This window comes from Mesitornis unicolor, unplaced genomic scaffold, assembly GCF_000695765.1.
Source record: "Mesitornis unicolor isolate BGI_N332 unplaced genomic scaffold, ASM69576v1 scaffold18447, whole genome shotgun sequence".
Classification (NCBI taxonomy): Eukaryota; Metazoa; Chordata; class Aves; order Mesitornithiformes; family Mesitornithidae; genus Mesitornis; species Mesitornis unicolor.
The window spans coordinates 5,246-29,665 of NW_010197257.1; the positions used below are offsets into that span (position 1 = coordinate 5,246).

A 24,420-nucleotide genomic window follows, 5' to 3' on the forward strand; every position below is an offset into this window, starting at 1 on the left:
AGCTTAGTAGCACTTCATTCATGTTTAGTCATTCCTATAAGCAGCTAATCTGAATTTGCACTGTTGAGTTCCAAGCTGAAAATACAGAAGCTGGAAATCCTGAAAGGTGCTCCATATTTCCAGCATGTGCAGAAACTTCATGAGTAGGCCATGAGTTTATTTTTTTTTTAGTAATCTAAAAGACCACCACCACTGAATGCCCATAACCATGCCTGGCAGGTTCACGAGCTTATGATGGATAGCAGTTATCCTCTTACCCTGGAGGTGTCCTATCCTGAGTTCAGATCCCATTGTGTAGTTTTCTGTCACCTGGGATCTGGGACTTCTCTCGTGTGCACTTGATTCAGTACAGTGTTCTTTACTGCTGCCCTGGGAGCCTCTTGTCGTATGTGTTGTCACCTTATGAATTGCTGCCTCCGTCAGCAGAAGTCTGGGAATGACAACTGATACCAAGAGAAGACCTTAGTGATGAGTCTCATATTGATCCTTTTCCTTTTGAAAGAAAGGCAATGGGGAAGAGTGGAGTAGAGAAACTTTGGAGTAAAACATTTGATTGTAGCAAGTTAAAAATCTTATTTTAGAAGTTAAAAGTCTAATTGATCTTTCAAAATCAGTGCTGTGGATAAATCCAGTGTGTAGTTCAGTGAAAACTGGTAGTGGCCCTTGTGAAGTTGATCTACTTCATAAAGATGAGGGATCTGCTGCATTGTACACTCCTGCGTGTGCAGAGAGGCTTGAGCGTTGTTTCTTTTTCTTTTGGAGAGGGGTTAGCTTTATTTCCCTGGTCCTGTGCATTAGGTACAGCGTATTCTAGAAGTAGAACAAATTGACTTTGGCATGTTCTGGCATGACTGTTATTTTGTTCTGACTTTCCCACAGTTTTTGGCATTGGCTTTTTTTCATTTTTTTGTTTGGAAGCAAAAAGCTGCAGGAAATCTCATGTAAATAACTGTTCTGTGCTTTAAGCCTCTCAGATCATAGGTTGAGCTGGTTGGAGCCAGCGTGCTAAGGCTAGTGGAAAAAAATCTTTGAATTGTGTAGTATATATTTAGTTCCTTGAGTTCAGCTTCTGTGCACTGATCTATAAAGTGTGTTAAGGTATGGGTATTGAATTTAAAGACAGAGATTATTCAGCAAGTACAGACACTTTGTACAATGGTTTTTTTGCAGCAAATGCAGCCTGCGAGTCCTGTCAAATCAATATTGGTTTATGAAATGCTGGCAGAACAGGAGTAGTGCTGTTGGATTAAGGGCCAGAACAAACCTATTATTCAAAGACTGATGTTAATATAGATGTGCACAAACCTAGTGCTGTCACTGGATGTAGGACCATCACCTGTGCCTGAAGAAGAGTTCTCGTTTAAATCCAGCTTTGATTATGTAAAAAGTTAAATTATAGTTGGCTAAAATTGTGGTGTTTTCAAAAAGTGCAGAATGACCCATGGAATTAATAATTATGAGATGACTGGAGTTGATTGGAAAATGTTAATGCTTCTGTCATGTTAAATTGCAGCGTAGTTGGAAACAATTTAGTCTTGGTCTTGAAGTGAACGTTATCAAGATGGTGCTGTTGTGAATGAGGACAATAGCACTGATGCTTTAAAGTTAAGCAGGGTTGTCTGCTTCTGTGTTTGAACAGTGGCAGTTATAGTGTATGCTGGAGGCAAGCTGTAAGATGGAAACTTGCTTGATAGGCTTGGGGCTTCTCTTGCTTCTCGCTTGCCATCCAGGAAGGGATGCAGACAGGCTTCTTCTGTAAATACGTGCTCTGGTTCCATTACGTTTTAGCTTTTAAATACACGCCTTTCATTTAAAACCTTGTTGTTTGGAAATTCAAGACTTGATGTATCAGACTTGGCCCACTGAGTATGTGCTGTCTGTGATTAGTACTCAAAGTACTGCTAGATGATTTCTGTTGGTATAGCGTTGCCTGACTTAATGGAATTACATTTCCATAAGCCCTGATGTTCTGCAGGTCTGACTTAGTTAACAATTACTTCTTGGTACATGAAATAAAAGCTCCTTTCTTCACTCCCAAACAGATGTAACTGTATTGTCTCATAGCTGTCTTATCTCTGCCTGTGGTAAGATAAGTTAAAGTTAGTAAAATCATACTGAGTTCATCGAAGGGTTAGATCTGTCAGCAAACTGATGCTGCTCATGTGCTGCTTCAAACCCCTCCCTTTTAGTACCAGCAGCACTTGTGTAGGCTTGAAAACACACACAAAATCAGCAATGTCTGGCAGTGTAACCACAGCACTGGGATCATTGGTAGAATCATCCACTTCAGTGGTTCAGGTATTGCAGTTGAGGGCATACTTTCCACCCTGGTTTTGTACAGTAGTTTACTTCATCCTTTTACTTAGTTGTTGTGAAAAACTAAAAGTCAGTTCTTTTTTTCCCCCTAGTTAATAGAAATAATGAAATGCAGGAAAAATGTAATTTTATTATTGTACAGTTTGTATATCCCTGAGAATTTTCAAGTGAATTACAAGTATTTACTTGTGCTGTAGTTCCCAGTTACTCATTCTTGTTATTTTATGTATTTTCCATCTCTAGATACCTGCTCGAACAAGACTTTCCAGGCATGCGGATTGGTCCAGAGCCTACCACGGATTCTTTCATTGCTGTGATGTATGGAGATTCAGAAGGAAGTGTTCCTGGAAATGCCCTGGTTGTTGATCCTAAGAAGCCATTCCGCAAACTCAGCCGCTTTGGAAATGCTTTCCTGAACAGGTGAGATCTGTTTGCTTGTGGTCTTTTGATTTTTATGTTTGAATTTCTACTTGATACCATCTTCAAGCATCAGTGTTTTTTTACTAAGTTTTTTCTGCTGTATTTGTTTTGAACAGCATGAATAAATAGGCTAATACAAGTAGGAGTGGTGGCAGTTCAAGTGAATTAAAAAAAAAGTGCTAGCGAGGGAAGTACTAGCACAGAGCTGTGTATACTTGGTAAAGCTTAAAAAAAACTTAAAGATGTAAGGAGTGTTTATACGTATTCAGTTATCAGAACAGAAAATCATGGTTAAAACCACTTCATGGGAAACTGCTGAAACACTCCACCAGCTAACTTGTTTGTAAGGCATGACGCCAGCTGGAACTCAAGATCAGTTTGGGCACCAATTTCCCTGCTCAGTAAAACTGGTGCATTAGTACTATTATTAAAAACTGCCATCTCAGAAGGAGGAAAAAATCTTTTCCTTTTAATTCTATCTTGTTTCTTTAGGCTGGTCTCACTTGAGATCTTGATATAGCTTTTCAAAGTTGAGTTGCTGGGATATATAAAAAGGCCTACAAGAATAGGGAATATCTGAATGCACCTTCTGGATAAAGTACATATTCAAACTATTTAGTATTTGATTTTAACTAGATGGTCTTCAAGGAGTCCCATAGACCAGGATAATAGCATTAGCTTCTGGAGAGCTGCTGGGTATTTGCAAGAAAGAGGAGTGTTGTTCAGAGGCTGTGAATATTGTCATGGCTAACTTAAGTAGCAGGCTAAATATTTCCGGTTAAAAGTTATTAATAGCTTTGTTCGCATTGTGTGAGCAATCACCTTGTTTTCTTCCTGTGTTCAATGGTAGCTTGACATGGAGGCCTGGTTTTGCAAGCCAATTAATCTAAATTGGTTCTCTTTTAACAGTAAACTTTCCTGTTTGCCCGATAAACACTGACATATGTGTTAAAAGTTCATCGTGTACAGTCTTATCTCTTGCTGTGCTTATTCACAAAAGAAGGTTTATAGCTGTCTATAGTTGGCTTGGCTGTCACTTTGCTGAGAGATAAGAATATGTGCTGTGAGAAGCTACAGTCAAGTCCCATTTTAAATAATGATTTTGTGGTCCAAAACCCCTTTTTGTGAGGTCGTTGGCTAAGGCTTGTCCTCCAGGTCACTATTCACTCTCTCTCTCCACTAGTGTGCTCTCTGTGAAAAGTTAATATACTATAAATAGTATTTTGCACAATATTCAAATATTGACACAGAACATGTAATAATCTTGGATGTTTGTCTGGATGAATGGGTTGCGTAATGTTTTGGCTAAATCATCTGTGTAGCTAGTTGTGTCAGGTTCTGAATCTTAGGCAAGCAAGATGATTTCCAAGCTGAAAAGAAGTACATTCAAAGTAACCAACTAAATTACTCCAGTTCTTTTGGTGACTGTGGTATTGTTATATCGTAGTGCTCTAAGCAACCCTATATTCCCCAACATTCAGATTTGCTCCTGAGCTTTGCAGTGAAGATCTAGGTGTTTATATTCCCCTAGCACCACGCTTGGTCTGCCACTCTGATTATATTGCTGCTTTTTCAAAACTGTCAACTCGGTTCTCTTTCCTGCTTTACCTGGCTGAGAGTGTCTTAGGCTTTATTTCAGTATCTTTTGAGTAACTTCTCCCTGTCATCTTTGCTTGCAGTCATACTACGTATTTTGCTCTGCCTTCTCTCATTTGCCATACTGGGCAGTGACAGTGCTTTACGCCAAATATTACATTTTTCTCACCTGTCATAAAATATTTCTCTCTACTTTTCTCACCCCTGTTTTTTTTTTTAATGATTACACAATTCTAGTGTTTTGTTTTGTGGAAAAACATAAGGTAGTACTTTTACAAAGCTATGGACTCTTAGACTGTGAAGTCAAGTGCCCTTTTCATCTAAATGTAACATGAAAGGAAACAGTGACTGAGGTAATGGAGAAACTGAAAACAAACAAGAACACAGTAGCACAATCAAGGCTTTTACTTACTAATGAGCTGCATTTATTTATTTATGTTACCTTGCCTCTTTTTTCCATGCTCCATTCTTATTTTCCCCTGTATCTCACTAATTGTGGTAGATGTCTCTGTAAGACTCCAGAGTGTGGAAACTTGTCTTTCGTATCTCCTGTGTGCTTCTAAGGAAAGGTGGGGGAGAAGGAGATGAGTACATGACCTAGTGTGCACTTGGATGCTGACTGAAGTAAGCGAGGAAAGAATATTGCATTATACCAGAAAATCACGCAAATAAATGGGTGCTGCTGAGAAGAAACACATGGTCCTGCTCTATTCTAATGAGTATCTGAATGAACACAAAAAGGAGTATAAATTCTTACTAGGTTATTTGAGTCGTCCAAAGTTAATCTAAAAAAAAAAATAAATCAACAGATGATTACAAAATTATTTCGTTTTTGCAAACAATGTGAATTATTTTTGCAAGGAAAGTCTAATATTGCTGGTTTCCTTTAACAATAGTTTTATAATAATAGGAAAACCATGAAAGTATCAAGGGTCTAATGGTTCATAAGCAGTCATCTCATTCACACAGCTGCTTTTATAAAGCTTTTTTTTGTGAAGGGCTGTTATTTGTAAGGCAGATAGTAGTTTTGCTTTTATGAGGCAGAACTTAAAAATCGCACATCATATAGGTCACGTAAGAAATAGTGGTTCAGAGCCAAATTGCAATGTCTAAAGAGATACTCAGATACAATTAGCATTACAGTTTTAAGCTGTCTGAAATACTAGTATGTTATAAGATTTTTAATCCGCCTGTTGTCTTTAGATTATGGATATATTCTAAAAGCTACAGCCAGTTAATTCTGAGTTTATCCTTCTATTCCATATCCTTTTCATAGATAATTTCCTCCTCCCTTTGCCACTGATGACTGCTGCAAAGTCTGCAATGCTTTTCCATTTCTGAGGACTGTAGTTCTCTATTTTCTTGCACAGCCTTTTCCAGCTGTCCCAGTTGGGGTGATGCCCAAGTCAAAAGTACTGCTGTATTGTTCAGCTGAAGTAATGGTGCATGTTGTCTTGTGAGATAGGCCTAGAAACACTTCAGTGATACTAAGCAAGTACTGGGCTTTCTAAAGTGAAATAGTGATTAAAAAAATTTGAAAAGTCGGTCTTACTGTTCCAAATTTATGAAAGTTACTTAATATTTTACATACTAGAGATGTATATTTCTGTAATGGTTGACAGTCAAGTGTATTTTCTTTGTCAATTATGAACATCCACTATGCTTCCACAAAATATGTTTGTTTTAACATAGTATCTTCTTTAGGTTTTGGAAAGTTCAAAAATATTCTTTTTTTCAGTAGTACCTCACTGCTTTTTCAAAAGCATCTCTTAAGCTTCTAGAAAATTACCCTTAGTGGAAAAGTTTGCTTCAGGATATGCAGTATTTTCTACAGCTGATGTTCCACCAAAAAAACCCAAAACCAAACCAAACCAAAAAACAACCCCAAACAAAAAAACCAACTGAACAAAAATCCTCAAGCAACCCAAAAAGAATGGTGCTGCTTGCATAGCCTAAGGTTTTATCAGGCCAAAATGCCTGCTGTTTCCTTAATCCCCTCTTAGTTTTCAGGGAGGGTTGTAGCTGATGCTGCCATTTCTGTCCTACCCAGGGATGCTGTGTGCTTTTGTACAGACTCATTACTACAAGGTCACCTGAAAAACAAGGTGAAGCGAGGTGTAAGGTTTTTTCCCCCTGATTTCCTTTGAATCATCTGGATCATTATGCGTGCTACAATAGCTTCCAAATTTTGATGTATCTTCCATCTTTTATCTGACATTTTACAACTTGAAGTCTTCCTAACTCAGATTGGTTTTAGTCTTAAAGTTGCTGTTTGACCTTGGTACAGTTACAATTTTCTGATACCCTATCTCTTGAGATAGTGTGTGCTGGGTTAAGTCCAGGCAGACATCTTGTGGCCTGAGCCTGCAGCTTAACCCTGTGCTAGGCTGCCTGGGAGGAAGGACACCGCACTGCAGCTTCACAGGAGGAGGGTAGGTTACACTGTGTGCTTGTTAGTGCAGACTTCAGCTGCTACCCCATAAGAGGATTAAAGTCTTATGCAAATCTCTTACAGTCAGTTTATGATGAAAGGAGGTGAAGTTCTTTAGTCATGAACTGTCCCAGAAGCATCAGACTAGTCTGCATTTAACGCACAAAGTGTTCTTCACAATTCTCAGAGGCCTCATGACTTATTTACTTTTCAGAATTTGTCTCCCATCACAGAGGCAGGAGGTTGTTGTTTAGAGCCTGCTGTGTGTAATTTGAGCACTCGATTCTGGCAGTGTGTGTGAAAGCTTTTGCTTTCTCCCTCCGTTGGTGGGAGAAATACCTTTGTTTTTCAGGCCTGTGCAAGCCCCACCTAAGGAGGGTGGTGGGTTAGAGACTGGGACCGTTCAAACACTGCTGGAGCTGGTGAGAGGGTGACTTGCCAGTAACTGAAATATAAACATGTCGTCAGTATGGCTTTCTGCCTGTTTCCCTTTTCTTTTGAAACTTTTTGAATTTGGGCAAAAGTTGGAGTACATGAAGAATTGTTTCTTGCGTGCACTAATTTTAGTCCTAGCAAAATGTTTGTTTTATGCAGACTTTTTAATGTTGCCTGTGTGGCCTATGTTGTTAGCTCTTGCAAAATTTGGAATTTTATCAGCACTTAGACATACTGTTTGACAAGGCTTTCCTGTGTTTTGTATTTTATGAGAAGCTCTCTGTTTACATTTTGTTTTCTTAAACATGTATGGTTGCCAAACCTAGGGGTTTATTAGGACTTCAGAAACTTCTTTAAAATCTCACTCAAGTCTTTCTCAAAGCAGATACATAAAGGGGAGCTCTCAAAGGACAATCTACATGTGAGCTAGAGCTATTGCTAATGTTCTTTCTTTCCCCTTTTTCTGCAGATTCATGTGTTCTCAGTTACCTAACCAGGTCCTGAAGAGCATCAGTATCATTGACAGCCCTGGCATTCTCTCTGGAGAGAAGCAGCGCATCAGCAGAGGTGAGTTGTGGGGCTTGAAAATAGCTGAGCTTGCTGACTATTTTTGCTGTACTGGACAGGTCATGATTCTAATCTGTTAGGGGCCTGTTTTAGTGGATTTGAATGGTGTTATGTCCCAAACTTTCTTACTACGAGGCCTGTTAACTCCAAGTTTTAAGTACTGTTTGGATTTTTTTTTTCTTGAAAAGTGGTGGCGTTAGGATTTCTATCTTCTTGCTGCTATGGCTGCAAACGGCTATGGTTACATTGTCTGTTGACTGATTAGCTTTGACACTCCTGAGAAAAAGCCTTATTTCCCTCACTTTAATTACTTTTCACAAATTAATAATGAATAAACTCTTATATACTATTGAAGTTCATGAATGGAGAAGTGTTTCACAATAGCTATAGCTCTTCAAGCTGGTTATGCTTAAAAACTGAGGGGATTGGGCTACAGATAAGGTACTTTTATTGTAGGCACAGCTGCTAGTGTTGCTTCTTAAGGTTGCTCAGTCGTGTAGTAATACAGTTTTCAGTCAAAAAGATTTAAGAAAGCAGGAAGAATGAGAATTTGTTTTAATAAAATGAAAATTCTGTGAAGGACTGAACCCTGTTTTTAAAATGCTGTTTAAGAAATTAGCCTGTCTTTGAGAAACTATTAAAACAGCATGGTGTAAATAAGTTTCTTCCTTGTTTCCTTCATCTGCATGTATGTGCATGTCAGAAGTTTCTGTGCAGTTGCAAATTGTAGTGTTCCAGTGTGTGGCTTATGCTGCCCTCTGTTTTCAGACCTTTGATTAAGAAATGGAAACTTGTGTGTGTTTTGTGTCTGTGGGAGGGGGAAGTAATCAGTTCTTTAACACATCACACCTGGGATTTTCTGAGGAAATCCTGGAATGAGCACACTGTATGTCAGCTGTGCAACCATAGTCTTATCTTTACATTGCACTGGCAGAAACCAACTTAAGACTGTGATATAAACTGTGCTTGCTTAGTAATCGGGTCTACTAGGTGTTTCTGGATTCTTTGTTCAGTATGTAGGTTTTGTCCTCTCTATTGCTCATGTAGTCATGTAAAGCACTCACTGTGGAGAGAGATGTGTTTTCCCATATGTGATACATTGGTGAACTAGCAGAGATGAACGGCAGTCACTGCTCTACATCTGTGCAAGCAAAGGCCTGAATGTTGCCAAACCAGTGAGTAAAACAAATACTGCAAGTTGGCACACCTGTTTTTAGGCAGAAATGACCAAGTGTATAACTAATCACCTTTAATCTTCTCATAATATGTACACAAAATATTTAAGTCTCAGTTTCCACAGAGAGTCTGATGAAATCAAAGATGGTCTTAAATCTCCTGCTTCTCCGTTTTGGATTTCAGCTCCTGTTTTCCTCCACCAAGAAAAATCAAGCTCACCTTTCTCCCTCTCTGCTTCTAAAATCAAGGGGAAATTATGTTTTGTGGCATTCAAGTATCTGCTGCCACATCCATAACAGTATGGAAGTGAACATGAAATAAGCAGAAAATTAGAGCATCTTAGTAATATGTCACTTAAAAAGCGAGCAGTTCTGTGACAAAATTCAACACCGTTAGGGATTGCTGTGGAAGTCCCAGACTTCACATGTGAGACAGTTGTGTTTTGCTGCAGGTTCTGTTTCACTGGTAGTCCTGTGTTGTTAAAGGACCATGGCTCTTCGTTGCCATCTAGAATTGCTCTTGTAACTTAACAGAGTACAGAGTCACAGAATATTGGGAGTTGGAAGGGACCTCAAAAGATCATCCAGTCCAACCCCTGCCAGAGCAGGATCACCAGACCAGGTCACACAGGAACATGTCCGGGCAGGTTTGGAATGTCTGCAGAGAAGGAGACTCCACAACCTCTCTGGGCAGCCTGGGCCATGTTCTGGCACCCTTACAGTGAAAAAGTTTTTCCTCGTGTTCAGATTGAACCTCCTATGCTCCAGCTTGTACCCATTGCCCCTTGTCCTGTCATTGGACATCACAGAGCAGAGCCTGGCTCCTTCCTCCTGACACTGCCCTTTATAAATTTATAACCATGAATGAGGGCACCCCTCAGTCTCCTCTGCTCCAAGCTCAAGAGCCCCAGCTCCCTCAGCCGCTCCTCATCAGGAGATGCTCCACTCCCTCGATCATCTCTGTGGCTCTGTGCTGGACTCTTTCAAGCAGTTCCTGTCCTTCTTGAACTGAGGGGCCTAGAACTGGACACAATTATACAAACACTTCATACGCCTGGTCCAGACACAAACAAACCACTCTTCACCACTCTGTTCTCCCTAGCACCTTTTAAACAGTATTAATAAAGGGTATAGGGACACTGTAAAGTTGCTTAGCTTTTCTTAAAATGAATGCTGGTACAGTCAATGCTGGTCTGGGTGATCCTGCTCTGGCAGGGGTTGGACTGGATGAGCTTTCGAGGTCCCTTCCAACTCTTAACATTATGTGATTCTGTGGTTCATGTATGGGTTTTGTTTTTTGCTGGAAGATTTGAGGTTTAAAGGCTTATTTTACTTAGATGAGAAATGACGAAAGACACCCTGGAGGGCTCACTGGTGGTAACTGAGCTTTCTTCACTGTTGACATTTGAATACATGCTGCTGGGGCAAAACCGTCCATTCTGTTTGGTTTACGTTACGCCAGTTCTTGCATTTTGACTGCTCCCTCTTTTGGCTTTGATTTGTTTCTGAGAGGAAGAAGAAGGGTGAGTGTCGACTCCCAGCTCATACCTTGCTGTTCCTTACTCAAACAAGATGAGTCACATCCATGCCAAGCCCAGTGCCACATCACTGGTGGTGACTCTGCAGATTAAATGTGTCACTTCTGAATGAGGCGCTCCTGAATACTGTTTGTTTTATGGATTAGGCTACCAGCTGCATTTATGAAAGCATTCAGACAGGTGCTACGAATAGGCTGTCCTTCTGAATGTCAGGAGGTTTGTTTCAGATGGTGAGAAAGGTCACTGCTTGTTGTGTTCTGTAACCTGTCACGTCCCCAAAGCAATCGGTAGCACAGTGATGAAGAAAGCTTGTGATAAGAGCCCCACAGACCTGCTTAGCTTGGGCACTCTGCTGGAGCCAGAACTCCTGGAAAGAGGCAAACATAGATGTGAGATGGTAACTCACAGCAGCACAAAAGATTGTGACGTAGGAGATGGATGGCAAGGTTGAAGGAAGGGCAGTGATAAAAATAAAAGGTGGTAATAGTGAGACCAGTCTAAGTACATGTAGGATACAGTTGTCCTGACCTCACTGTCCACAGACACTCTCCTCCAGGTGGTCCATCTCTTTTTTTCCCTGGGTAAATGCTATGATCCACTTGTTCTTCATCCCCAGACCTACCTTCTCTGAAGCTCACTTTTCTGAATGGTAGGACTGTAATAGTGTGTTCTTCTTTCAGGCTACGACTTCTGCCAAGTCCTCCAGTGGTTTGCAGAGAGGGTCGACCGCATCATCCTCCTTTTTGATGCCCATAAGCTGGATATATCGGATGAGTTTTCAGAGGCTATTAAGTCATTCCGGGGCCAGGATGACAAGATTCGAGTGGTGCTTAATAAGGCCGACCAAGTGGACACGCAGCAGCTGATGAGGGTCTACGGTGCGCTCATGTGGTCCCTGGGAAAGGTGATCAACACTCCAGAGGTGCTGCGGGTCTACATTGGCTCTTTCTGGGCCCATCCTCTCCGAAACACAGATAATCGAAGACTTTTTGAAGCCGAGGCACAGGATCTCTTCAAGGATATCCAGAGTCTCCCACAGAAGGCTGCTGTGCGGAAGCTCAATGATCTCATTAAGAGGGCGAGACTTGCAAAGGTAAGAAAAGAGAAAAATTCTAAATCAGTTGAATGAGCAGTCTATTTTTTCCTCTTTCAGAGAGTCTTTCTTCACCCTTCCCAAGCTTTCTCTAGGCATAAACTACATCTTTTTCAGCAAATGGATTGAATTGTCAGTGGTAGCCACCCAGGATATAGAAGCAAGTAGGAAGAAATCAAGACTTGTACTGGGATGCCAACTTCAGAGAAGGGATTTGATGCATTTTAGGCCATTAAAGCTACTGTTTGCTTAGAAAGGGAGTGAATTTTTGTGTTTTTTTTTACACCATGCAGCAAGGTAATGTTACATTTTGGAGATAAAGAACTTTTTTTTTTTTTAAACAGTAGCTGATATTGGTTGACAGTCGGCTTAACATGAGCCAGCACTGTGCCCACGTGGCCAGAAAAGCCAACGGCATCTTGGCCTGTATTAAAAACAGTGTGACCAGCAGGGCCAGGGAGGTGATCATCCCCCTGTACTCGGCACTGGTGAGGCCGCACCTCGAGTGCTGTGTTCAGTTCTGGGCCCCTCACTAGAAGAAGGATGTTGAGATTCTGGAGCGTGTTCAGAGAAGAGCCACAAGGATGGGGAGGGCTCTGGAGAACAAGCCTGATGAGGAGCGGCTGAGGGAACTGGGCTTGTTTAGCCTGGAGAAGAGAAGGCTGAGGGGAGACCTCATCACCACCTACAACTGCCTCAAGGGAGCTTGGAGAGAGGTGGGTGCTGGGCTCTTCTCCCAGGTGATGGGGGACAGAACAAGGGGAAACGGCACCAAGCTGTGCCAAGGGAGGTTCAGGTTAGAGATAAGGAGGAAGCTCTTTACTGAGAGGGTCGTCAGAAGCTGGAACAGGCTGCCCAGGGAGGTGGTGGAGTCACCATCCCTGGATGTATTTAAAGAGCGGGTAGATGAGGTACTTAAGGATATGGTTTAGGGGGTAGACAGGAGCGGTTGGACGTGATTATCTCAGAGGTCTTTTCCAACCGAGCGATTCTGTGATTCTGTGATATGTAGAGAACATTTCAAAAAAAGAAATAAGAAAAAGGGGGGCAAAAGACCACAACTAGAACTGTTCACGTGCAACCTTCCATATGCTTTTTTGCGTATTAATGCCTTAATACATCCAGGCAATGAGCTGCTGTGGAAAAACACATTGACTAAATGCTTTTATGTTATACCCTGGATTACAAAACTGCTTAAAAGCCTCACTCTTGGTGAAGCACAGACACTAATGAATTAGAGAGGTGCCTGTATATTTGATTGAAAGTTTTGAGCCTCTCAGATACATCTCCTTTATTCCGCACAGATACTTGGACGATACAGACTTGTGTTGTCATATCCAGGAAAAAACCTCTCATTATCCCAAAACATGAGTGCCCCACTGTCTGTAGCCCTTGTCACCGTTCCCTTGTTCTCAGCTCTTTAGGAGTTCGTGCATTGTAACATAGTGGGTATCACTTTAAGCTTTGTGAATTATCACCACATTTTAATTACTTATTTGTAAAAAATTCTGGTTATACTTTGCACTAATCTTCAGACTCCCTGCTTAACAACGCTACCTTCATCTGTCCTTTCTTCTCACAGCCTGACTGGAATCGGCTTTGCTTGTCATACAAAATATTTCTTTGCCAGTTTCTCTGATTCTTTTATTTTAACACTGCAGCTGCTGTTAGAATAATTGTTAAAAGCATTCCCAAGCTTCTTGTTCTTCTGAAAAGCTTAAGAACAAAATGAAAATCGGTGACTCAAGAATTTGGATTTGTCATTTGAAAAACTGGAAAAGAAGGAAAACGAACCTCAGAATACTTGGGGGGAAAGTTGGTGATACCAGACACAAATTCTGATATTAAAAGTACGTTAGTATTTCCTATGCAGTTATCAAACAGAATGGGAGTTAATGCAGTGGTCTTGGAACATGTTTTCATGTGGACTTCTGAGCAAAAATGAAGAGGACTTGCACTTGCAGTGATACAAGAATAGTCATGTTGGAACGTGTACCACTTCCTATGTTGGCTTAATTGACTCTCTGAATATAAAGATACCTTTAAAGGGTTTTTCTGTGGCCTGAGCTTTAGGGCACCCTGTAGCAGTGGCTTCTTTGAAAATTCCATTTAAAATCGCATTCCTGATGATGTTGTGTTAAAAGTTGCTGTAATCTCTATCCGTTTCATAGGTATTGTTGGCAGCTTTTTGCTTTTTCATTATAAGTGTTTTGGAAGTGGAAAAGTCAGATGAGTCATTTTCAGGTGTTTCTATGTAAAGTAAAATAAAAATGGATGAAGGTAAATACAGCGCTCATAGGGCTTGCTAATTAGACAGCTGTGGAAGGGAAATAAACTGTTTACCTGCAGGAAAGCAGCAATGTAATCTTTCCTGTGTCATCTTTCTGTCTTCCAAACTGAAATTAAAGTACTGACACTCCAAAAGTCATTTTTTACAGCATTGCCTGAGGTTTTTTTGTCCTGTTTCTGTTTCTTTATCTCTTCTAAAGCGTGCAGAGTAACCAAAACCAAAAGCAAGCTGTTAACTTGCTGTCAAATTTGAGTGTTTGCTTGCTTTTTTTTTCCTATTTTTTTCTCTCCCCAAGTCCTGTGACTCACTGTCCCATTTTGAAGATGGGAACTGTTCTTATCTGTAAGAAACACATGTGCCCACTTGCAGACCTTAGACCACTTAGCATGCATATGTGAAACTGTTCGTGCTGCTCAACTAGAAACATACTTTTCTGGTTTTACTAGAAGTGTCATTTTAAACATAAGGTCCATTAAATTACTTGCAATTATTTATAAACTCTCTTAGAAATAACCTTGTTGAATCTCTTTTGTAGTTCTGGATATATAGTCATGTCTAGCCTATTAGAAAATTTCATGGGTTTATGCAGAAACCCTGCTGCTTTATGCTGGGTTGTTTTTATCTCCTCTGTAGACATTTAAATTTATCTGCAATTAAAATTCATGCATTCTTTTTACATACAGGGAAGTGATGTTGAGTGTATATTCTTGTCCATTTTTGCTGTTGTTCTGGTAACGGTTAAATGTAAAAGTTGGGGTATTAAGATGTGCAAAGGAAAACCGGTTATGCCATTTTTTCTTTAAAAACAGAAGTGAATTTTTGTGTTTCCAGTTTCTAGTAAGCCACCTAAATAAGTAAGGAAATGAATGGGAGAGCACTTCCCCTCTACAGGTTGTGTTAGGTTTGTACAGAATACTGTAAAGCACATGCTGTGGTGTTTTGGTAGGTATTAATTAATTATTGTACTTACACCATACCTACACTATCGCTATCACTTTTGTCTACTGATACTTTTTTGTGGTTGTCTCTTCCTCCAGTCTTCAAAATCTCAGCTTTTTACCGTTCAATGGTTTGATAGAAATTTTTTTGAAGCTTTTTTCTGTCTCTGTAAAAACTGCGTGTAACTTCTGCTTTGGGAACAGCCACATCCTTATTAAAATAAAGCGAGGCCTGAGTTCTGTAAACACTTTAGTCTGTTGTGGAGGTCATCTGAATTCAGAGGTGCTAGCCAGGTTAGAGCTTAGCAAAGCAGTTGGATTACTCCAAGTTGTGATAGATGCACATTGCTTCTAGAAGAAGCCAGCCCTTGCACTTCCCTCTTGTGTGCGGCACGAATATCTGTGTCCACACAAAACTGTACGGGTGAACTCACTCATTTAAGAAGTGCAACCCCCCTTCCTTCTGTCCTGGACCAGATCACTGGCTGTGTGAACATGCAGATCCTTTTGGTGGTGAAAGGTGGTGGGAGAGGAAGAGATTAATGGTGGTGGTGAAGAGGAAGAGATTAATGGCTCCAGGGGTAAGGGTGGAAGGAAGGTGCATGGGCAGGATGGGTGTTTTGATGCAAGTGCTGGATTAAAACTTGAAGAGCTCTGCAAGTATCAGTGTGTTTTAGGACTTGTAATCCTAAATTAACATGTGTCTTTATATGCTGGATGGCTCTGCTTTTCTCCCTAAGGCTTTGCAAGACTGCCATGGCATGCTGTTGTTACAGCATACTGACTGCTCTGTAATGGTGTTGTGGCTGCGTAAAGACTATAGGCACTCCCTTTTCTGGGAGCAAATAGGTAGGAATGCAGTGTCGATTGGATAGCCCTGCCACTTAGCATATTTGGATTACTTGAGGCATTATCCCATTGCTGCCCCACAATAGTTGGTGAGGCAAATGGAGTTACAAATCTCCACCACTGAGACAGATGGACCAGTACAGATGGCGCTCTGTGTGTGACCCACGCAAGGGGTGTCAGGACGTGGTTTTGAGGCCTTGCTTTTGCTCTCACAGTTGGTACTGATAGTGTGTTGTACCATGCTGCTTCTTTAACTGCCAGTGTACATTTGTATTCATTTTAAATATGTTTCTGTCTCTCTGCCCCTTAAAGGAATGCTGTAAGCAGCTAAAGCTAGTTGGTAACTGTTCATATAAAGATGAAGTTCCAGAAACAGTCACTGATAATATCTTACCCTTGAGCTGACTTACGGAAACGTATTTCTGTCTCTTTTTATGACTGAGGTGAAGAACACTAATGTTAAGTGTAGATAAACCTTAGTATTAATTTCAGTTTTGCTGCTTCTTAGGTTCATGCTTATATCATCAGCTATCTGAAAAAAGAAATGCCCTCTGTGTTTGGAAAAGAGAACAAGAAGAAGGAACTGATCAGCAGATTACCAGAGATCTACACCCAACTGCAAAGGGAATACCATATCTCAGCAGGTGACTTCCCTGAAGTCAAGAAAATGCAGGTAAGATGCTAGATTACAGTTCCTCTTAAATAACACTGACTTTCCAACAGGATTGCTGAATTGGTAGAGGTAGGAGAGAGTATCTCTGCATTACAGTTCAGAGTCCTCAGCAGCAGAGCTGCTGAAGTGACAGTCAATCATGCGTCTGTTACGGGGTTAGCATGACATGGAAGCAGTGCAGAGCAATAAAAATTGGTACATTCCTTAGTGTGCATCCACTTCTATAGGACTATAGACTATCAGGCCCTCTGTCCTTTTAGTCAATATTTGGTCCCTCATGGCAGATAGCACTGAAGGCTTTGTGCAAATAAAACAGCAGTGGAAACTTACAGGTTAATTGTTTTGTGTCCTAGATGTGGGTATTTGTATCGCTTTTGTAATGCTATAAGATACTTGCATAGGTGAAGATATCTATTATATCTTATATTTATTGTTAAATTTTTAATACTTTGTTGTCTCTTGTTTCTCTTTTGGACTTTATGTAATCCAGCTTTCTGTCACTTTCTCACCTTTTTATTTCTGTCCTCTCATTTGAGGTTAGTTATTTAGAAACAGAGTATCCTAGGGAAGAACTGCTAATAGTGATAGCAACACTGTTCAATTTATTCCTCAAGCCTCAATTGGCAACTTTTGCATCTTAGATCATAGGATTCTTAAATGGCCTTTGAATTAGAAGAGAATTCAGCTTAGAAGCTGTAGAACACAAGACCCCAAGTCTGCAGTTTGGTCTAACCAAGGGCTGCTCATGAGTGTGAAGGAGAATGTTTTCCAGATTGACATTTGTATCATTCTGACAGTTTATGTGGTACTTTTACACTGCTAATTCTGAAGAGTCATCATTGACTGATGAACCTGTCCATAGGGATGCACGGGTTTCTGTTATGAACTAAAACATTTCACTTGGGAATCAATTGTTGGCATGAGACAGTAAATTAAAGATGAAGCACAGGATCTATTTCGGCTGGGTTTTCACAGGCAGGATTGTTGGAAGGGTTTCATGAGTTAGGTTTTAGAAGTTGGTTGGGTGGAAAAAGTTACCTCTTTCTTCCCTGGCCACTTTTGATGGTGATGAAGAATGAGAAGTGATCACTTGTCAGTTTGGATATTGAAACAAAATTTGAGTGGAACTTTCTAAATCTAATAGTGCACATCGCGGAGCTCCAGCAGTAGATGGCAGCAAATACATAGATGAGAGATCAGTCACTTCCGTAATGAGGAGCAAAGTTGTGACAAAACAAAACTGAGGCAAAACAGAGAGCAGGTTTGACCTTTGCTTTCTAAGATGTATTGCATATCATAAATTTATATTGATCACTTGCTGTAAATCAGGTGACTGTGTATAAACGTCAGTGGTGGGGATTGGTTTTCCTTTAAGTAATCCAGAGGTCTGTGTGTATGGGCGAAGCCACTCACCTGCGTTTCATGTTTCTTGGGTTCATATCACTCATATCATAATAGGTATGGGAGCAGCTCCCTGAGATGATAGATGTGATTTGTCAAAGCAGTTTAACACCATTTTGAGAGGGGGGAGTGGAGTTTTATTTGGGTTTTTTTAACAGTTTCCACTGTAACTCTCTCTTCCTGGCTAACATTTTGCATATAGGAGCAATTTAATAATTGCCTAAAGCAAATTTTCAGTGCTCTGGTACAAAATTTACTTGTGCTTGTATTGAAATAGCACATATCACCTAGTTAAACATCTCAGTGAGGTTAGTAGGAGATGAAAACTCAGCAGGGACCATATGACTTCATGAGTTCTGGCAGCACTTCTATAAAAATGCCGCTGCTGTTATCCCAGCTCAGTTTTTCTTTATTGGTAAAGGACATTTCTTCATGACCTAACCACAAACAAGAAGTTTAATCTATAAAATCAGATCAGCCCTGCAAACTCTTGGAGTTATTTTTAACTTAAATACTTGCATAAGTGCTGGCAGGACTGATGGCCTACTTGCATACTTTCTTTGATATTTGGATGAAAATCACCAGATGGAAAGTTGTTAGGTAGCATTCATCGACTGCCATGCTTTTATGCGTTGCCACTTTGTATTGTAAATAGAATTTAACAGACCAGCTCATACTGCTGCAAAACTGTCTTAGTGTATTTCAGCAGTTTATTAGGCATATGATACATATGTGTTATCTTTGCTTCTCCTTCAAGAGGCGTTTCAGTTATGGAAACTGCCTCAAAAGATAACAGACAATTTTCATTTGAAGCCCATTCCTTAACCTGTTTCAATGTATTGGAAGTTTTCCTAACTGCTGTCACTGAAACCCTTGTCATTGACAGGAGCTGTTGGAGACTTGTGACTTCACTAAATTTCACTCTTTGAAGCCGAAGCTAATTGAAGCTGTGGATAACATGCTGGCCAACAAAATTGCCTCCCTGATGAGCCTGATCACGCAGGAAGAGAGCAATATGCCCACAGAGATGGTACATGGTGGAGCATTTGATGGCACCATGGCAGGACCTTTTGGCCACGGATATGGAGAAGGTGCTAAGGAAGGAGCTGATGAAGACGAATGGGTTGTTGCCAAGGATAAACCTGCTTACGATGAGATTTTCTACACTCTGTCACCAATCAATGGCAAAATATCTGGGATCAGTGCAAAGAAGGAGATGGTGACTTCTAAACTACCCAACAGTGTCTTGGGGAAGATCTGGAAACTTGCAGACTGTGATGGTGATGGGATGTTGGATGATGAGGAGTTTGCTTTAGCAAAACATCTGATCAAGATTAAACTGGACGGATATGAACTGCCTGGCACGCTACCTTCCCACCTGGTGCCACCATCTCACAGGAAACCTCTGCAGGCAGCAGAGTGAAAAATAGAAGGAGGAGAGTGAGGATTTTGGAAATCTTTCAACAGACGTGCTGAAACGACTGAAATTTAAAATTAGGCTTAGATCCTTAGCACATTTCACGCAAGTTACTGAAATTAGCATAGTGGCAGGGCAGCATTCAAGTAGTTGTCCCTGCTGACCTTCACTGAGACATGCTTATCACAAGTGCCTTGTATAGATCTAGCATAACGTGTGATGGTAAGGTGAAAATGTTTTTGTAGTCCTGCTTCCATATCTTGCTGCCTTTACAACCATAAAGCAAAAAAGACTATGTATAAAAATCAGTAACCTTCACCAAACCTAAATACTTTATCAGCCATGAGTTTCTCCAGACTATTTGAAATACTGCAAGGAAGCTCTAAATGTTAAATTCACCTGCCTATGCAAGGAATAGCTTCTATGCTAAAAACATACTTCAGGCACGGAGTGAAAGTCGGCTTCTCGATAGTTTAAGGAAAGGCAGATATGAAAGGAGATTTTATTTTTGTTCCTTTTTAATTTTTATTTAATTTTGGGGGTAGAAAAATAGAGAAAAGTAACGGAGAGAGTCTTTTAAGTGCTCAAAATATGAGCACACTTGTTTTAAAACTTCACTGATTATAGCTAAAACTGCAAAATGTTAAAATTATTACTTCAGTCTGTCATCACTGTCTTGTTATCTGAAGAGCTGCTGCTTCAGTTTTATACAGCGCTATGTACTCAGTATTAATGTTGAAAGAACTGAATCTCCGTTGCTCCTTGGATTTGTAGTTTCTTCTGAGATTTCGGTTCAGGTGCTCTGCAGACCATTAATTCCTGAATTGTTCACAGTGACAGCAGAATGTTTTTATTGAAACCAAGCCTCACTTTCTCTTCAGAAAAGGTGCATTGCTCGAAGTCAGCCTCTTCAAAGCACATCAAATTGTCTTGGGAAATTTTCATGGGTATTTAATTTCTATTTACACGTAATTATACAGTTATCTCTGTATATTTTTTAATATATAATACTTTTAGGAAAAGTTCTTAACTCTTTCTTTTGCCAACGTGTAGCTGACAACCACAGAAGAGAGATTTGATTCCTATGGTGGCAGATTTGAAAGATGGAGAGGATCTTTAGATTGACTGCAATAAGTGATAAAGTGGTCCCTCCAAATATTCCTTTATTGAAAACAGGCCATGAAAGGAATGGATGCTTAATAAACATTCATTTTCTGACAACACAATGTAAGTTGAACATATCAGGTGATTGCTACTGATTTTCATCAGTACCTTGGCCCTGTGAACTTGAGCCTTGCAGGGAGGGCCAGTTCTTTTCCGAAGTCAAACTTGGCAGTCAGTTTTGCTCTATGCATGGAAGCAGGAGTTGACTTGTACTCCAGTTGTGGAATGGAAGACCCTACACATCAAAGGTACTGTAGTTTTGAGCACTTTTTCCTTCAGTCTCAGTAAGTGATAGCAGTAGTGCCTTCTGAGACAGAGCAAGGCAAAAAGTGTTTTAGCATCCTTGTAGTATGGGTGGGGAGGGAAATCGTTTGGGTATTGTCTCCCAGTAAAGATTTCAGTCGCACGCGTTGAGATTTGTAGGTGACCTAAGAAGAGCCTCAGCTGCTTTTTTCAGACTGTACATTTGTAGGTTGTCAGTCAGGTTTAATACTTCAGATCTTCCTGGACCTCTTATCTTTCTGAATCTGTTCTGTTCTGATGTGAAATTACCATGAACCTTGCCAAGGCTCTGCTGTGGGAAAACAATGAAGCTATTTTAAGTAATGACAGAAGAACACCTTTACCTTGCCAGGCTTCCAGGCCTGTATCAAGGATATCCTGGTATAGTTTTAAATTGTTCTTGAGGACTTGCTTCCTTTTTTTTAATTCTTATTTTTTTCTGTTATCATTCAAGCATACCACCTTTATTTCTGTTAGACCTAAATTAAGAACCAAATTAGCCTTAGTGCCTCTCTGTGCGTTTTAGTAGAGCTGTGAAACTTGACCACGAGTCAACCTGTGTGACTGTACGTCTGCAGAGTAACTGATTTTCTGTGTAATTTATTTTTGACTGAGGAAAAACGCAGACATCGCAGGAGTTGTTAAAAAATAGGCTGCAGAAGTAGTAACGCGTGCTTGTTTTAGTGTAGTGTCTGCAGGCAGTAGCAAATACATACACTAATGACCAACCTGACTAGCTGAGTAAGGAAAGCCACCAGGAGAAAGCAAGCAAGGTTGTGTATTGTGACTGCTGTAGTGTGGGCAAAGCTGAGAGGATCTGGGAGGCTGCTGATCTTCCGACTCTGCCTTACCTTGCTCTTCAGCTACACAGGCTTCCAGGGTGGACCCATGTTTGAATTCCCACCATGTGTAGCTTCCAGGGGTGATGCTCCAAATGCATTGGAGCCATGTGATCCCATGCCAGTAGAAGTACCCTCCTTTGATAAGTGATTTTATTTTATTTTTCTAGCTCTATTGGCAGTAAAATGGAGAACACAGCCTTTTCTTCAGACTCTGAGAGAGTATCCTAACTTGGGACAAGTTAGAGAAGACACTGAAATGCATCATTTTGATAAGTTAAAATATTTTGTCCAGATGGGGTTGAAATGTTTTGCTTTGTTTTCGTGTAAAAGTCGGAAGCGGAATGGACAAACATGTATAGGAGTAGAGGTGGTTTTGCTCTGTTTACCTGGAGGAATAGAAGTGTTTCAGGATCGCAATACAGAGCTACATGCATAGATGCGTTTTTAGATGCAGTAGCATCGTACTTAGTTGCTAGGAATAAAGTACATTTCGTATGGACTTCAAACAGCAGTTTCTTGCACAGATAAACCGATAGAGCAGGTTGCTGTTGCTCAGGGGAAGGGATCTCTTTTCTGACTACCTCCTTGCAGACCCATGGATCTACTCCATTTGCCTTGCTGGGTCTCTTGGCTTGTCAGATCCTGCAAGCCCATTCAGTTAAACCAGCCACACGCAACAGTTTGGATAATGTTCTGTGGTTGTGAGTCCATGTGTCAGGAGCATGAGGAGGGAGCGGGATTAGCTTCTCCCATGAAATTGTGCTCTAAGTAGTTATTGGGAGCAGCCGTATGAGGTAACCTTTGGTATCCAGTTTGATGTTACTAATCGCTGCTGAAGAAAGCCTGAGATGTTGGATTTGTTGGCCATTTTATACCTAGGATTTGATTACATTTGCTGTGAGACCATTTAAAACTGTCAATAATTCGTCCTGTGAAATCAGTGCCTGTTAGTGTAGTCTGCTGCCATAAACCAAAGTAGAGACTGCTGCTTTTACCTCTACTCCAACTATTCCACAAGGCAGTTTTAATTCCCAATCCTAGGTCTGTTCCTACAGAACTTACTTAGACTTCTGGTGTGGATTGGAACAGAAAATGTGGGGTTACGGCTCATAACCACACTACAGGACAGTGAGAGCCCTTTAGACCTGTGACAGCTTGAAAATGGTGAGTTTACAAAGGTTTCCTAGGTCAGGATGAGGTCCCAGTTGTTTGATGGTGGTAGTATGGATTTGTGTGGAACCTGGTCTCAGAGCAGCAGTATCTGGTCCCTGACTTTCAGCAACATCGTTCATCCCCAGTACTTGAAATGTGCCCTCTTTTTCTTCTTCCCACTTCCTTCCTTTTACAATGTGCACTCACTTTGGTTTTATATTGCTGGAATTCAAGCAGAGAGTTTGATGTGTATGATTTGCTGGGTATGTGTAACTTAGCACTGAAGAGAATGAACATGAACTTTGTTATCTACTTCACACGCTCACCTTTTCCAGTATTTTTGTTAAATACCGTGTTTTCACTTCAAAGGCACTCTAATTTTTGAGGGAAGGCTTGATCTGTTCAGCGTGCTTCAGTTTGTCCAACCAAGCAAGCAAAGTTGTAAGTTCATTATTGTTGCACTTTTATTACACAATAAATTCCTTGCAGATACTGTAATATATTTTAATATGCTTTGTAATCATTTTTAGAAAGTGGTGATAAAAACTGGTGATTTAATAAACTAATATTGAACTACCTGAGATTTTTCTGGTTTAAGTGTCTTTCTGGCAGGTAACTTTTCAGTGAGTAGAACTTTGTCATCCTGCTACTGAAGGCTCATAGGTACAGGAGCTGTTTGGCAAGCTGCTTATTTTCCCATCTGGGTTTATGTATCTATAATAGATTATGGCTGTTGATCTTCTGCGCCCTTGAACTTGTTGCTGAACTTACTGCCCATGCCAAGGCTTGACTCCAGAATTAAATCTATATTTAAAAAGGGAGAAAAGCCCAAACCTCCATCACCTCTCCATAATTAGCTCTTTATGGCAGAATGTAATTTTAGAGTTAATGTCTAGGCATGGAAATTTCTGAAAGTCCAAATGTGGAAGATGAATCAGAAACTTCCTGTGTGGATTGAAAGCTTGAAAATTGAGCTGAGAGTCACTTCTTTTAACTTCACTGGGGGTGCTAACCTTGAAAAATTAGAGTAGATTAAATAGCAGTTTAGCAAAAAGTACTTTGTTGATATCTTTGTCCCAAAAAATCCAAGGGGATCTTCCACACTGTGCTGCCTACTGCTTAAAAAGAACCAATTCTATCAAAAGAACATTCATTTTAATGTTGTGCTTAAATGAATTCCTCCTGCTCCTCTCCTTCTCCTGTATACACACAACTGTCTCCAGAGGTACAGCTGTGCTGGGATGCTGCAGTTTAGCTCTTCCTCCTACTGCTGTCAAATCTAAGTTGGTGCAGAGTTAAAAGGGTTTGTATGTGGCGGTGTTACATGAGCTCAGCTGTTATGCTCATGGTGGCCGTGCTGTTTGTCTCATGAAAGCAAGAGTTTCACATGCAAACAATACATTGTGAGTTCCAGGAGGCTGCGCTGCTGTCAAATTGCAGTGGCTTGTTTGAACTGTTCCTTATGAAAGTCAGAAATAGTTTGGAGAAGATGAGGTTTTAATGGGATTCCGAGGTGGAGGTTTGTTTGTTTTAGTAGTATAGTGTTTGACGTACTGCACAGACAAGACATTTCAGATCTTGAAAAATCTGCAGCCCACTTCATAGTTGGATGTTTTGCTCTAACCCACGGTTTATATTTGGACAACGGGAAAAGTGAATGAATGTCCACACCACCAGTTCGGTAAGTTTAGCAGTAATTGTTACTTCTAATATTTGGCACCCTTAGACTGTGAAATATTTCTATTTATGCCTACCTAGCATACTGTTTAGTTTCTCCAGGCCTTGTGACTGGCTCTCATGTTTGGTGTACTCGTAAGGGCTTTGGAGCAGACACTACTGTA

At 40.5% G+C, this 24,420-nt stretch overlaps 1 protein-coding gene across 1 annotated transcript; it reads left to right on the forward strand.

Annotated features, from left to right (window-relative positions):
• Positions 1–2,559: 2,559 nt before the first annotated feature.
• On the forward strand, positions 2,560–19,145 carry LOC104544014 (EH domain-containing protein 4; the record flags this gene model as incomplete). Its single annotated transcript, XM_010188749.1, has 5 exons — positions 2,560–2,736; positions 7,668–7,765; positions 11,159–11,571; positions 16,157–16,321; positions 18,609–19,145. Coding segments are annotated over 5 exons (1,390 nt in total), but the record flags the coding sequence as incomplete, so codon positions are not given.
• Positions 19,146–24,420: the final 5,275 nt, after the last annotated feature.